The 16018-nt window shown below is 35.3% G+C and overlaps 1 protein-coding gene across 2 annotated transcripts in view; it reads left to right on the plus strand.

Annotated features, from left to right (window-relative positions):
• LOC136035397 (peroxidase-like) overlaps nucleotides 1-16018 on the plus strand; it is a 93123-nt gene that overhangs the window by 33956 nt on the left and 43149 nt on the right. For both annotated transcript variants that reach the window (XM_065717178.1, XM_065717179.1), the window contains exons 4-7: nucleotides 4732-4949; nucleotides 7104-7271; nucleotides 10913-11083; nucleotides 12672-12896. In XM_065717178.1, the coding sequence (XP_065573250.1) occupies nucleotides 4732-4949; nucleotides 7104-7271; nucleotides 10913-11083; nucleotides 12672-12896 (782 nt within the window). The remainder of the gene's footprint in view (nucleotides 1-4731; nucleotides 4950-7103; nucleotides 7272-10912; nucleotides 11084-12671; nucleotides 12897-16018) is intronic.

A 16018-nucleotide genomic window follows, 5' to 3' on the forward strand; every position in this document is an offset into this window, starting at 1 on the left:
CTCCATGAAATTTGATATTTAGAAGGATATCGTGTCTCAAACCTTTTATTTAAAATCCTGGCCGGATCTGATGACATTGGGGGAAGTTCGGGGTGGGGAAACCTAAAATGAGGGAAAACGCTTAGATTGGAGAGATTGGGATGAAACTTGGTTGGAAAAATAAGCAGAGGTCTTGCATACGTGATTTACATAATTGGAACGGTTCCGCTCAATTGCGGGGGGGGGGGGTAATTCGGAAAAATAAGAAAAAATGACGTATTTTTAACTTACGAAGTAGTGATCGGATCTTCATGAAACTTCATATTTAGAAGGACCTCGTAACTCAGATATCTCATTTTAAATCTCAACCGGATCAAGCGTAATTGGAGGGGGGGGCAGTTGGGGGACCGGGAATCTTAGAAAATACTTAAAGCGGTGAGATCAGGATGAAACTGCATGGGAAGAATAGAAACATGTCTAAGATACGTGACTGATATAACTGGACCGGATCTGCTCTCTTTGGTGGAATTGGGGGGGGGGGGTAATTTAGAAAATTGAGGTATTTGTAACTTACGAAAGGGTGACCAGATCTTATTGAAATTTGATATTTAGAAGGATCTTGTGCTTTAAAGTTCTAATTTCAAATTCCGACCAGATCCTGTGACATTCGGGGGAGTTGGAGGGGTAAACCGGATTTCTTGGAAAACATGAAAATTGGGGTATTTATATCTTACGAATAGATGATCGGATCGTAATGAAATTTGATTTTTAAAAGGAATCCATGTCTCAGAGCTCTTATTTCAAATCCCGACCAGATCTTTTAACATTGGGGGGAGTTGGAGGTGGAAATCTTGGAAAAAAACTTGGAGTGGAGGAATCGGGATGAAGCTTGGTGGATATAATAAACAAATGTCCTTGATACGTGATTGACAGAATCGTACTGGATTCGCTCTCTTTGGGGGAGTTGGGGGGAGGGGTTCAGTGATTTGGCGAGTTCGGTGCTTCTGGACGTGCAAGGGCGATGAATATTGGTAGGCGTGTCAGGGAGCTGCACAATTTGGCTTCATAAAGTCGTTTTCCCAGATTCGACCATCTGGGGGGCAAAAGGGAGACGAAAAATTAGAAAAAATTAAGGTATTTATAACTTACGACTGGGTGATCGGATCTTAATGAATTTTGATATTTAGAAGGACTTTGTGACTCAGAGCTCTTATTTTAAATCTTGATCGACATTAAGCCTCTTATTTTCCTTTTTAAATCAATCTATTGATTCATAGAATTTTGTTAGAGCTCATACCATATGATCTCTTGGCTCTTAGCTCTTCTCGCCTCGTCACAAGTGCCATATGAGCTCTTAGCTCTTGTTTTATTTAATTTCTGAACGTTTTTGAATTAATGCATGTTTGATTTTGGCTTTCCGTACATAAATTATTAAAATGAAATTTGCATAATAATTCTTTTTTGGCTAAATGGCTTTCTCTTAGTTTTGATCAGGCGATTTTGAGAAATAAGGGGTGGGGAAGGAGGCCTAGTTGCCCTCCAATTTTTCGGTTACTTAAAAAGGCAACTAGAACTTTTAATTTTTAACGAACGTTTTTATTAGTAAAAAATATACGTAACTTAAGAATTAACTTACGTAACAAACTTTTATATTCTTATATTTTTAATTATACGTATGAGGGGGTTTGTCCCCTCGTTAATACCTCGCTCTTCACACTAAATCTTAAGTTTTATCCCAATTCTTTAAGAATGACCCCTGAATCAGAAAGGCCGTAGAATAAATAGTTGAAATTACTAAAAATACTTTAGCATAAAGAGCGAAGTATTTATCTTTTCCCAAATACCTCGCTCTTTATGCTAAAGTATTTTTAGAACCCCTCATATGCGTAATAATCTCTGTTCGTTTTAAGCTTTAATGCTACTCCTTACTTTCAATTGAAAAAGACCTTTTCATGTTTATATTTTCATTGGTTTTTTTTTAATAGTAATGCTAGAAAATCCTGCGCCCTTTTCATTGAATTTTTCTTCCCCCATGAATTATTCCTCCAAGGAAAGATCCTCCCACATAGCCCCTCCCCTCAACCTTACACCCAAACCAAAAAAATCCCCCTGAAAACGTTGGTACACTTCCCAAAAACCATTACTGTATGTAAACATTGGTCAAAGTTAGTAACTTGCAGCCCCTCCCCCAGAGACTGTGGGGGAGTAAGTCATCCCAAAAGACATAGTTATTATAGTTTTCGACTATGCGCAACAAAATGGCTATCTCAAAATTTTGATCTGTTGACTTTGGGAAAAAATGAGCGTGGGAGGGGGCCTAGGTGACCTCCAATTTTTTTGGTCACTTAAAAAGGGCACTAGAACTTTTCATTTCCGTTAGAATGAGCTCTCTTGCAACACTCTAGGACCACTTGGTCGATACGATGACCCCTGGAAAAAAAAACAAAACAAATAAACACGCACCCGTGATCTGTCTTCTGGCAAAAAATACAAAATTCCACATTTTTGTATATTGGACCTTGAAATTTTTTTATAGGGTTCTCTGATACGCTGAATGCGGTTCTGTGGTTTTCGTTAAGATCCTATGACTTTTAGGGGGTGTTTTCCCCTATTTTCCAAAATAAGGCAAATTTTCTCAGGCTCGTAACTTTTGATGACAAAGACTAAATTTGATTAAACTCATATATTGAAAATCAGCATAAGAATTCGATTCTTTTGATGTATCTTTTAGCATCGAAATTCCGTTTTTTAGAGTTTCGTTTACTATTGAGCCGGGTTCGTTACCACGAACTGTTTGATCGTTGTGCAATTACTGGCATCACACAATTCGTAGTAACGAAGTGTAAATAAGGAATGACTTGGTCCAATATTAACTGAAACTTTAAAAAAACGGATATTTGATAACTATAAATACATCAAAGGGATTGAGTGTTTATGCTGGCTTTATATACATGAAGTTCATTCAGCTTGAGGTTAGCCATCAAAATCTAGGAGCCTGAGAAAATTCGCCTGATTTTCGTAAAAAGAGGGAAACACCCCGAAAAATCAATTGTTCTTAACGGAAATCACGCCGTCGATTCAGCATATCAGAGAAACCTATCTAGAGATATCTTGCTCTTATCTACTAAAATGTTGACTTTTGCATATTTCGCCTGAAGAAAGATCACGGATGCCTGCACATTTGTCTTTTTGTTTTGTTTTGTTTTTTATTCTTCCTAGTGGTGATCCTCCCTCTTATGCCCATTGTTTCCCAGAGATATACAATCAGAATTTCAAGATATCTATTTTTAATTCAGCACACTCGAAAGGTCCAATAAATGTGTTTTGGTGATGATATGACCCTCAATAGTCCCTGGGGAAAGGGCCGTAAGTTACACAATTTGCCCACATTGTTTTCATACAATTTTGGTAATTGGAAAATATACGGAAAATTTTCCAGGAAAATTATTAAAAGGGGGAGACAGGGGGATTTTTGGCATCATTTGAAAAAAAGTAAAAATGAAAAACAAAAGTTTTTCAACTGAAAGTAAGAACCAACACTAAAACTTGAAACGGACAGAAATTATTCTGTATGTGGGTGGGTCTGGCGCTTCCTCAACACTCGCTCTTTGCGTTAAAGCTTTATTTTTTGTCCTGATTCCTTAGGAAAGACTACTCAAAGACATGGGCTTTGATTTTGAATGAGAAGTATTATTAAAGACCTTTAAGAATTTATTGTAAAGAACAAGGGTTGAAGTAGTGGCAGCCCCCTCACATACAAAATACTTTTGTTTTAAGTTTTAATGGGGCTCCTTTCTTCCATTCGAAAAAAACTTGCTTTTTTATATTCAATTTTTCTTTTTATTGCAACACTGTTAATCTAGATGACGCTTTCAGAAGAATGAGGTTATTGTTTTAATTTTCATGGACAATAAGTTATGTATATACTAATGAAAATTGCATAAAACGCTCTAGCATTTTCCATTTCAGGCCAAAATGTCATTGCATCGACACTGGTTTCCTAGGTTAACAGCACTTTTGAACTTATGAATTTCTTAACCGTGTTATTCGCGTAATTATGGTTTTACAGTTCACTGTCGTTACGCAGAAATAATAGTCTACACATCAAACCATGAACCGGACATGATTCTAAAAGCATTATCTAGATTACTGGCAAGTAATTTCAGTGTAAGAAAGAAAATTTTGTGGAGTACCTAGTGCCCATAAGATGATAAAAACTATTGTCTGTTTTTTCATATGAATTTGAAGATCCCATAACAGAAGTTGAGCTGTGAGGGGCAGGGGGTAATCTTTTTACGATACATGTTAACTATTAAGAACATACTCAAGTTTTTGATCTGAATTTAGAAATGACAAAACCGGTTTCATATCCGCAAAGACAACTGACGGATGAAGGAATATATTGGACTTATATAATCTTGGCTATATATTTGCACATTGGGGGGTAGGGGTAAAATAAAGCGTGTCTGCATACAAGATGTGTTAGCTACAATTCTCCTGCATATTATGAAGTAAAATTGTTTTCTAACCTCATGCTGTCCAAATAGTTTACCGTCACCCCTCCCGTGATGTGCAAATATATAGCCCAAATTATGTAAGTTCAATGCATTTTGTCATCCGTCGCTTGTCTTTGTGGCTATGAAACCAGTTTTCTCAAATCTTACATTCAGTTCAAGAACTTGAAAGTGTTCTGAATAATTAACCAGTACCCTTTTTACATATTGCCCTGCTCAAAATTTTTTGTCCTTGCAGGTATGGATTACCTAGGGATGCTGTATACAATGGCTTACCATTAATAGACACAAAGAAAACGGTTATAAACAAGTTTTGTCCTGCGTACCTAAAAAACCCCAAATGTGAAGTCAAAAGGTACAGAGAATATAACGGAATGTGCAACAATCTAGAAAACCCACATTGGGGCGCCGCTCTAACCGCCAACAGAAGAGTTCTGCCTGCAGCGTATGCGGATGGTAAGTCCTTTCTTGACATCTAGCCAAGAATCTAGTCACGACAAAATTGGCTGTGTTAGGGTTTTCCTCTTTGAATTTGATTCTAAATATATAAATAGAAGCTTAAATTCTTTTCTAGATCTGGTAAAACATTATGAATTTTACAATGTGTTTAAATCAAAGTTTGTGATAACAAATCGTGATTACGAACTGTAAGTTAGGAGAGACTTGTGCTTCTAATAACTAATACTCTAAATAAAAAAGATTTTCAACATCAACGCATATATCAATAGAATTAGCTTTTATGGTGACTCTGAATAAATAGGTTTAACTTTATTTATCGAAAGTTATGAGCCTGAGATAAGTCGCTTAATGTTCGAGCATATTTTCCCCAAGTGCGATCACATCAAGACATTGGTCCTATAATATCAAAACAGGGTTCATGCCAACTAAAATTGAAAGTTCTTGAACTGAAAGGGGGAGGCAAGAGGAGATATCCCTGTAAAAACGAAACTTTAAAAATAATAACCATAAAATGTATTCTTGATGTTCAGACCCCTCACTTTCTGGAAGCATCAATTTGCAGATGTGGGGGAGAGGGAGCAATTAGTACTTAGGTTTTTGCCCTTTTATTTAGGTTTTTTAAATGCCTTTTTGGGAAATTTTCAGTGAAAAATACTTTCTTATGGTAACTCCATTCAACAAATGTCATAACTGTTTAGGCTAGAGTTTGAAAATTAAACTTTATCCCCCAAACCTTACATTTTATTGATTTGTGTCCCTAACCCCTCTTAAGAAATGCATGAAGTGGTACACTTTAACTGCGATAATTTCTGCTCGTTTTAAGTTTTAATGCCGCTCCTTACTTACAGTTAAAAAAAAAACTTTTTGTTATTATTTAATCATGTCTAAGGAAGATGTTAACATTAATATCATCAGAGGGAAGAGAGCATTAGTCTAAATAGATCCTCTCAAATGAAACAATCTTAAACTGAAGTTGTAATTTCACATTTGTGAATCTATTTGAGATTGATGTATGATGTTGCTAAACATTTAAAATAACAAGTCAACCTTGCCCCTGACAATGATGAAGAAAGATTTAGCAATTGCAGACCATTGAAGGATCGTGACTTTACCATATACCATTTTACTTAGTGTAGGTTCTGATTTAATCCAAAAAGTTAGTTGTGTCATTTTTTTACATAATGGATAATTAGAAATTTTATTTGAGCCGTCCTGGCTGAGTGGTTGGTACGCTGGCGTGGGAATTCCGTGTCCAAGGGGCACGAGTTCAATCCCAATTGGGGCTAATTATTAAGTTTGGGATGGGGGCCAGTGGCGTGACTCTGTAAGCTCAGCCAGAGTCAACCCAGCTCTAAATGGGTACCTGGAGAAATCTGGGGAAGGTAAGCAGGAAGGGTGTGTGAAAGCACAGGATGGTTGGCCCCTTCCATTGCACTTCCTGGCTAAAGGGCCATGAAATGGAAATCAGTACCACCGTTTTGGACCTTCAGAGTCTAGTGCTGTCTTACTTACTACTGCTTACTTACTATCCTATCGTCAGCATTTTTTTTCCAAATGAGACTTCATTTTTGGTCGGGTATTGCAAATAGGAATGCTTAACGCAACTTTTTCGTCTTATTTTGTTTGTGTTTCCGTTTTATCTTTAATTATCGAAGCATTGATTGAAGGCTTAATGCTTGAATAAAAGTAATTAGGTTTGGTAAGTATACAGGAATTGATTTAGTAAGAAGAGGTCAACATTTTCAAAACTGAAAGAAATATGCCATCACATACAAGTTAAGTAACAGTCTCGAGAAATTGTTTCCAGTGCCCGAATTGATCACTGGACAAACCTGTATTTCTTTTTTTTCAAACATATTCTTATAAGCAACAGACTAATAAACGTAATGATTAATTTGTTTGGAAAAAAAAAAGCAAAAACCTAAAACAACTAAATTGAAAAAAATACAGACACCCTACTTAGTGAGAAATTGTTAAAAATTTGCGTTTTAGTGAATGAAGGATGGAGGGCGTATGCCTATGCCCCTTCCCCTCCTTTGTAGACGCTACTAGTATAAAATATACTTGTGCTTAAAATTTTTCTTCGATATTTTGCAATATATTTTCTTAATAACTGGTTTGTTTAAAATAAAATATTCTTCATACTTTTAGGCATTAGCGCTCCGAGAGAGGGAGTTGCTGGTCCACTTCCATCTCCTCGGTTAGTTTCAGCTGCCGTTCATAGAGACCTGGGCTACCACGACCATGCTGTAACTGTGTTTCTTACTGCTTGGGGCCAAGCAATTGATCATGATTTGACATTGACTGCTGATAGTAAAGGTAATGCATCAATTCGTTTATTTGTGTCTCTTTTGATGCAAGGTATCTAATGCAAAATAATGGCAACAAAGGAAGTAACACAATTAGTTTTCCAAACTATCGCCGCACTAGGCACTCAATATGTATTCAAGGTATAATTTTCTATATATAATTAAAGCTTCGGAATTATCGTGCTTCGTGTATCACGCAAATAAATAGCACCATTTCTATTATTTTTCCAATCCAAGGACTTTGAATTTAAATTTTGGAAGTTTTCTAAAACGCAAGTTTTTATTGATGTCTAAATATTTTAATCATTTAGCTTAATGTCCAAATGTTTCCTACCAGAAATAGCTTTTATAAATCAAAGAACGTTAACCCTTTCCTCGGCTTTTATTCAAATTACATCTGCAATCATTTACAGTTTTACGTATCTGTCGAGATGAAAGAAAATCTGAGTACCAGCCTACCAATTAGCCGAGCAAAATAAAAAAAGGTTTCGAAATTCTAGCCTACGAATCCATCGAAAAAAAATCTTAACAAACCGATATGTCACAAAAAATGGTCTTTAACATTTTCGGAAGCGCCCTCCTTCTGAAACTTGTTCAAATACCAGTTAAGGGCTGACTTAATATAAACAAATTGAAAAACAACACGCGGAATTTTACACACGAGAAATTACAAGTTCTCTGGCTTATGATCAAAGTGTTGAATAAGTATAAAAGTTCATGCTTGAATATTCCTCTTAAAAAGCTGCTGTGTCATTATTGACCTTTCAGGCTTGTAAGCTCTCACTTTTATTTTCAAATAACGATTTGTTTTAGTCAATCAAACAATTTTATTTCTCTGAAGGATAAACATGACGTTTTAAAACTATCTAACCTTATCTGGATCGTCATTAGATCAGCTATATCAGCGAGGCAATACAACTAGAAATTATTGTCTCGCTATGTGTTTAAAGGGGAAAGATCATCGGGAAACCGTAATTTTTAGAAAGAAAGGAAACTACATTGCTATCCACCTGCTACAGTTAATTCAGTTGTCGTGCGCGCAAAAGTACCCGCGCACAGGGTACTTTTAATAATGGGAAAATGGTAACTTAACTCCGCATGTAGGTCAGGTTTCCTTAAGGCCACTTCCATCGATTTATCGTTTGATCTTTGACAGAGGCATTTAGTATAAATATAATTTGACATGCTTATTATTACCATCGACACAATATTTTATTCTGGCATTTAAAAAAACCTTTTAGCAATTTTATTATTACAATTATCTTTATCTTCAAAAAACCGGACTCTTATTAAAAAATTCTCAGTTCCTGATATAACTTTAAAGTTGGAGATTCTTCACAGAAAACTCTCTAGTACAGCTTCTGCGCGACTATCCCCTCGCCACCGTCTTGTCCGTTTTCTTTCGTTGATTATTTGTGTTTATTGTTTTTCTTTTAGTGCTTTTTTTATATTAATTTTTACTCCACCATATTTACTTTATGTATCGTGTGGGTGAAAAATAAAATTAATTAATTAATTAATAGCTTCAGTATTTGAATTTGTTTTATTTCCGAAAGTCACGAAGATGGGTGGAAGAAAAACTTTTTTTTATATACACCACCTTTATAGAATAAAAATCTATGGCTTAGGTTTAACCCAATACGTGGGGTCCCTTTTCACATGTTGTTGAATTCAACGCCTTCAGATGGTACTGTTTTGAGCTAAAATTCACATTTACCTGAAGCTTAGGAGAAGTCAAACTTGTGCATTTAAATAAGACAGGAAAGGCAATGCATAAAGGTAAAGTGTTTTCAATTTTTATGACACATGATATTTATCAAGTGACGTATAACGATTGCAATTTCTGTCCGTCTATCTGTCTGTCGGTCCCGGTTTTGCTAGTTCGGGCAATTCCAGATAAGCTAGGACGATGAAAGTTGGCAGGCGTATCAGGGACCAGACCGAATTAAATTAGACGTAGTTGCTTCCCTCATTTGACCCTCTGGGGGAGGGGGAGTGAGAAACACGATAGTTGAGAAAAATTCTATTTGCCCATAAAACAAATGATCTTTCTTCTTAAGTGTGGTTTGCTGGTCTAGGAGTACGATTTTCGCCAAGGGTGTGAGAAGTACCAGATTTGAATCCCGGACCCCGCCCCCCCCCCCCCCCAGTTTTACAGGAAGAAGATCCGAAACTAGAAACTCGATCAATATAGCGATCACTGAAATTTGGCAGGCGTATCAGGGACCGGTCCAGATTAAATTAGAAATAGTCGCTTCCTCGATAAAACCATCTGGGGGAGTGGAAGGACAGTTAATTCGGAAAAATTAGAAAAAATGAGGCATTTTTAACTTACGAACGGGTTATCGAATCTTAATGAAATTTAACATTTAGAAGGACTTTGTGTCTCAAAGCTCTTGTTTTATATCCCAACCGGATCTGGTAATATTTGGGGGAGTTGGAGGGGGAAGCCAGAAATCTCGGGAAACACTTAGAGTGGAGAGACCGGGATGAAACTTGGTGGGACAAACGTTACAACACTGAATAAGAAGGAACTACAGGAACACTGTATTTGTAAGTTTATCTTTGTAATAAAAGCCAATAAACGAAGAACAGCAAAATTGATAACTCTAGTACCGAGTCTAATTTTAGGTTCCGACCTCGTCACAAGTGCCATATGAGCTCTTGGCTCTTGTTTTTTAACAAGGGAAAGAAGCCAATTTAATGGCTGGATGGAAGCGAATCATTTTACATTTCCCTGTGTAAAAAAGAGAATTCCAACATTTTGATAAGAAATAGTGTAAAAGATTGTTGTGTAGTGAAACAAAGCTTAATAATATATTAAATTTTGAATTCTAGGCTTTGAACTACTTTACATGGGCGTACGTAGCTTCTCGTCTAGGGGGAGGGGGGAGGGGCAGCCATATATTCTCTTCTGAAAATTTTTTCCGACATCCATTGATTAGAAAACACTGTCAAACTTTTTAAGCACTGAGCTGCTTCTTTTCATCAAATTTATTTGATATAGCACAAGGAAGTTATGTTTACAGGGTTGCCACAATAATTAGCCCATAAAGTATTACAAATGTCCAATTTTGCGTTCTAAGCAGCGATTTTCGTTGCCACAGCAAACACGAATTTTGCGCGTGATGTGGTACGGTATCGATACCGGAAACAATATTTGGACATTTCTGTTCATTTCCAGCTTTTTCAACCATCTACCATTTGTCCGCTGCTTTTTTAGCCATCTCTCTTTTTTCAACTGTTTTTTCACCCATCTGCTTTTCCAGCCATATATAACATAAATTTGAAGTTACATACGAGACACAAACTAGGTCAAACAATATTCAATAAAACTATTCTGAGTAGATTCTGTATTCTTGCACTTCTATTTAAAGCTATCCACAACACTTTTAATTCTGTTAACTAAGTTTCAACAGAAAACAAGTATTTTTTATTACAAATATTCCTGTAATAATAATTAAAAGAAATATTATTCTATATATTTATCACAGAAATAGTTTAAAGAGCCAAGAAAAGCATGCAATTTATTCTTTTTAGTGCATATACATATTTTGATCAAAAACAATAAATAAGACATAAACTTAACCAGTTTCAAGCGCAAATTACTTTTGTTTTTAAACATTGTGACAATGCTTATACCTATTTTAGACCGAGCTACCGATGAAGATCCAGTATGCTGTGACATTCCGCCAGAAAAAAGTCACCCATCTTGTTTACCAATCGAAATTCCTCCCAATGATAAGTTTTATTCGCTGTTCAGGAAACGGTGCCACGAGTTTGCAAGATCTGCTGCTTCTTTGAAATATGAGTGCAAACTAGGTAAGCCTAAATCTATATCAACGAATTCAACCAGTCTAAACTATTCTCAATCATTCTAGAAGCTCAAAAATAACTCTGTAGCTAAAGCCAAAAAATTTTTAGAGAAAGAAAAGCTATGAAATTGAGCAAACTCTCGCAAATCCTCCCAAATGAGTAAAATGTTTACTGTTTTTCAAAATTAAAATGTTCAATGCCAAGTAGCTTGTTGGTATTGAGCATTCTACTAAATAAATGTTTACTGAAAAGTGATGGTTGAAGGTAAGCTATGGTTTAATCATTTATGCAAATTTTTGTCTGTTGTGTTTTTTGTTTAGTTGTGTGTTGTAAGTGGTGCAGATGATTATCGTGTCTATCGTCACTATCATCAGCCTACCAGGGGAAAAAAAGCTCCGCCAATACAATGTAGATCAAATCTATGTTGAGGCTCCCATGATAGTTGAGCAAAGTTCCCTAGAGTTAAGTTTTGAAAACAGCCTGTATGTATTCTTTGCTGTGACTAAAGGGTAGGCTATTTATTTTTATTTTTCATGTTATTTTACCTAAGAGCCTCAGTTTAAATTAATCTTTTTTCAGAACCTAAGCTTCATTTTGAGACTAGACTGTCAATAATGGTGTATATTGACCAGACTTATAATAATTCCACATAGAAAAATGATAAACAATAGCCCCTTTCACTATGAGCATAATATTTGTGTTTCAAGTTCGTTACACACGAAATTACTCTGAATGAAATCCGCTTTATTGAAGCCTTTGTACTAAAGATCATAAAATAAGTCTGAATCATGAAGAAAAAAAAGGAATGAAACTTACAACAGAGTTTATGCAGTTGATATTTTTAGTTCTTTATATCTTTTAGTTCTATAGCTAGGCCTATCCATTCCATGAGAAGTTTTGTGGAATTTTGATTGAAGAAATCAGGAGATGGCTTATAAGGATATCTTCCGCTTATCGATCCAAAAGGCTGTGCAGTGCCCAAAAAGCCATACCTTACGTATTCAGCTTAAGGCATTTCCTCTTCTGTACTCGGAAAGAGCTGAATGTTATGCCTTATGCTCCTATTTTGGAGTCCTGGAGGCAGTTTAAGGGATTAATTTGCAACTATTTTTTAATCTTTTGTTAGTCATGGAAAAGAAAAAAAGGCTTCCATGGAAGGAAGAAGAACTTTTTCTTTTTAAAGGAAATGAAATAACAAAAGCATGTAAAAATTTTTGAAAATACTAAATTTATTTTCGAAAAAAATGCGTCTTAAATGATTTTGAAATAAGCTTCATGTTGATTTTCAACTTATATTTAACAGTAAACTCTGTTTCAGGCCAAGTTGGTTATGTAAATTAACGAAACAATGTTAAACACCTAAGCTGTAGCGTTGTTCATAATAAGCTAGTACTTTATTTTTTCCTTTTCTGATGGGGATGCCAACGTTGTGCATAATTCTTTCAATCACAGCGCATAAAAAACCGAGTTTATTTTTATTTTATAGATTACAGGTTGTTCAAGCTTCTATGAGTATTACCTAATTGTTAATAAATGTGCCCAGAATTAGTCCCCCATCCTTCAAAGCTTCATTCATCACGGAACTCTGTTTCAGGTCCAAGAACACAACTCAACATGGTAACTCATCCTCTAGATGCCAACTTTGTCTACGGTTCAAACAAAGAGGCGTCAGACACTCTTCGGGCCTTTAGAAGAGGAATGATGAAATCATTTCCAGCTTTTAAAGAACTCGGATTGAGGGAACTGCTTCCACTAAGAATGGAAAATCCTGATGACGGATGTCTCCGACCCAGTCCAGATATCTTCTGCTTCTCTGCTGGTAAGAATGCGCTCAGTCTTGTCCGACTGAAGTAACAAATACTCAAGAGATTAGGGTGTTTCTTCATTTGTGAGGTTTTGAAAGCTATGTGCTGTAGCCACCATGGCAGCCAAAGCTAAATATATATTTTCTGCTGTTATACCTTCTGGATAGGCTCGAGACAGAACATTTATATAATTTTTTTGATCTAAAACTTCTTAAATTTATCAAGGATCTCTGTGATTCAGATACAGTTCGTGGTAACGAACTGTAGTAAGGAGCGACCCGGCTCAATAGTAAACGAAACTGTAAACGGAATTTTGATACTAATATATGCATCAAAAGAATCGGATTTTTATGCTAATTTTAAATATGTAAGTTCCATCAAATTTAGTCTTACTCATCAACAGTTACGAGCCTGAGAAAATTTGCCTTGTTTCGGAAAATAGGGGGAAACACCCCTTAAAAGTTATACAATCTTAACGAAAATCCCACCATCGCATTCAGCGTATAAGAGAACCCTGTTGCAGAAGTTTCAAGATCTTATCTACAAAAATGTGGAACTTAGTATTTTTGCCAGAAGATCGACGTGTGCGTATCATCCCCTGGGATAATAATATCGACCAAGAGGTCCTAGAATGTCGCAAGAGAGCTCATTTTAACGGAAATTAAAAGTTTCAGTGCCCTTTTTTGAATGACCAAAACAATTGGAGGGCAACTAGGCCCTCTCCCATGCTCATTTTTTCCCCAAAGTCAACGGATCAGAACTTTGAGATAGCCATTTTGTTCAGCATAGTAAAAAAATATAATAATAACTATGTCTTTGTTGTTGACTTACTTCCCCACAGTCCCCAAGGGAGGGTCTGCAAGTTACAAACTTTGACCAGTGTTTAAACACAGTAATGGTTATTTGGAAGTGTACAGACCCAGGCTACGTGGGAGGATCTTCCCTTGAAGGAATTTGTCATGGGTGACGAGAAATTCCATGAAGAGGGCGCAGGATTTTCTAGCATTATTAAGGAAAAAATAATGAAAAAATAAATATGAAAAAATTTTTCCACTGAAAGTAAGGACCAGCATTAAAACTTAAAACGAAATGAGATTATTACGCATATGGGGGGTTCACCTCCTCCTAAATACCTTTCTCTTTACGCTAAAGTATTTTTAGTAATTTCAACTATTTATTCTAAAGCCTTTGTGGTTCAGAGGAGAATAAGGGCAAGATTAAAGCTCTAATTTAAAGAGCAAGGTATTAACGAGGGGGCAAACCCCCTCATATACATAATAAAAGTATACAAATATAGAAGTTTGTTACATGAGTTAATTTTTAAGTTACGTATATTTTTTACTAATAAAAACGTTCGTTAAAATCAAAAAATTTTTTGCCCTTTTAAGTAACCGAAAAATTGGAGGGCAACTAGGCGTCCTCTCCCACCCTTTTCCCCAAAATCGTGTGGTCAAAACTAAGAGAAAGCTATTTAGCAAAAAAAAAATTAATAGGCAAATTTCATATAAATTATTCATTTGCGGAAAGCCAAAATCAAACATGCGTTACTTCAAAAACGCTCGGAAATTAAATTAAAAAATAAGTTTTTTTAACTGAAAGTAAGGAGCGACATTAAAACTTAAAACGCACAGAAATTACTCCATGTATGAAAGGGGCTATTCTTTTCTCAACGTGTCGCTCTTTTTGCCAAAGTTATTTACTGTTTTATTAAGTAGAATTGAGAGAAAGAGTCAAACTTTAGCATATATATATATATATATATATATATATATATATATATATATATATATATATATATATATATATATATATATATATATATATATATATATATATATATATATATATATATATATATATATATATATATATATATATATATATATATATATATACACGTTATAAAAAACACCTTCACAGTAGGATCATCAACTAAGGGGTGATGAAGTTGCCATGTATTTTAGAAACAAATGAACAAGGGAAACAGATCTTTGAAAGCGAAAATTATTTTGACAGTAAAGGAATATGCAACATTCAGAGTCTTCATTTTGGTAAGAACACCGTTTTAGTTCATACACCACCGTGTTTGTTATAATCATCGAAGGTACAGTGCTGGATTCTTGTGGTACAATCATAAATATTTCTTTACTGAAAAGAACGCTCAGTGTCTTCAAACATTAATCCAGTTCAATTGTCTGTTTCTCTTGACCGTAAAGTCTACATTAAATCTATGAAGAACCTTCCTTTTTTTTTCTTTACAGAAGGCTCATTTCTGTACTTCTGCCAATGACAAGATTTTTTCTTTATGAGCCTGATAATTTATTTAAGTCTCCTTAGAGTAATTTTCTGAGGGGGCTGAGGGAATTATATATCAGTGAATATCAGGCAATGAAAATGCAGACGACTTAAACGACGAATTTTCACATTTTCTCATTTCTCCATTTTTATGGATTTGGAGGACTAACGCTTGGACTTCCTCCGTGTTGCACCTACAACTGTTTTGTGTTACATCTCTACTGGATAATAAATGCTTAGTTTAGGCTATCAGAATGTTTCTGCCTCGAAATAGCAGTTTTTATACCTGATTTACCTATGCAACGGATATTTAAAAACAGGCATAATTTGGATGGAACAACTAGGAGGAACAAATTATGTTTTTTTTACATAAAAACAACCAACATGATTTAAAATCCCTTGCCTTTGGAAAAAAAAACCTTGTGGGCTCTCTTTTTTACCATCATGAGGAAACTCACAGGATTTTCCTAGCAGAAAAGGACAGTGGGCTTCTGAAATTCTAAGAGGCGCTTTGACCTACTATTCTGTCTATATCGAAGTCAAAATTGTTTTAAACTACACATTAATTAAAAAATAAACACCCCCCCCCCGGAAAAAAATTAATAGTCACGCTCCGTCACAATTTTTCTGGAAAAAAGAATTCGTGTTTTTATGTGGAGGAACCTGAGACAACTGAGTCATTGAAATGTGGAATTAGATGGCGCGATTTCCATCAAGGTCGCTTTTTCTTTTCGGAGTTCATTTTTCCTACTGTACTAAAATTGTGCAAATTTTCTTCTGGTACTAATTTTTGAAAGTATATTTCAGATTACCAAATTTGAAATATTTAAAATCAGTATAA

This window comes from Artemia franciscana, chromosome 14, assembly GCF_032884065.1.
Source record: "Artemia franciscana chromosome 14, ASM3288406v1, whole genome shotgun sequence".
In the NCBI taxonomy this organism is placed as follows: domain Eukaryota; kingdom Metazoa; phylum Arthropoda; class Branchiopoda; order Anostraca; family Artemiidae; genus Artemia; species Artemia franciscana.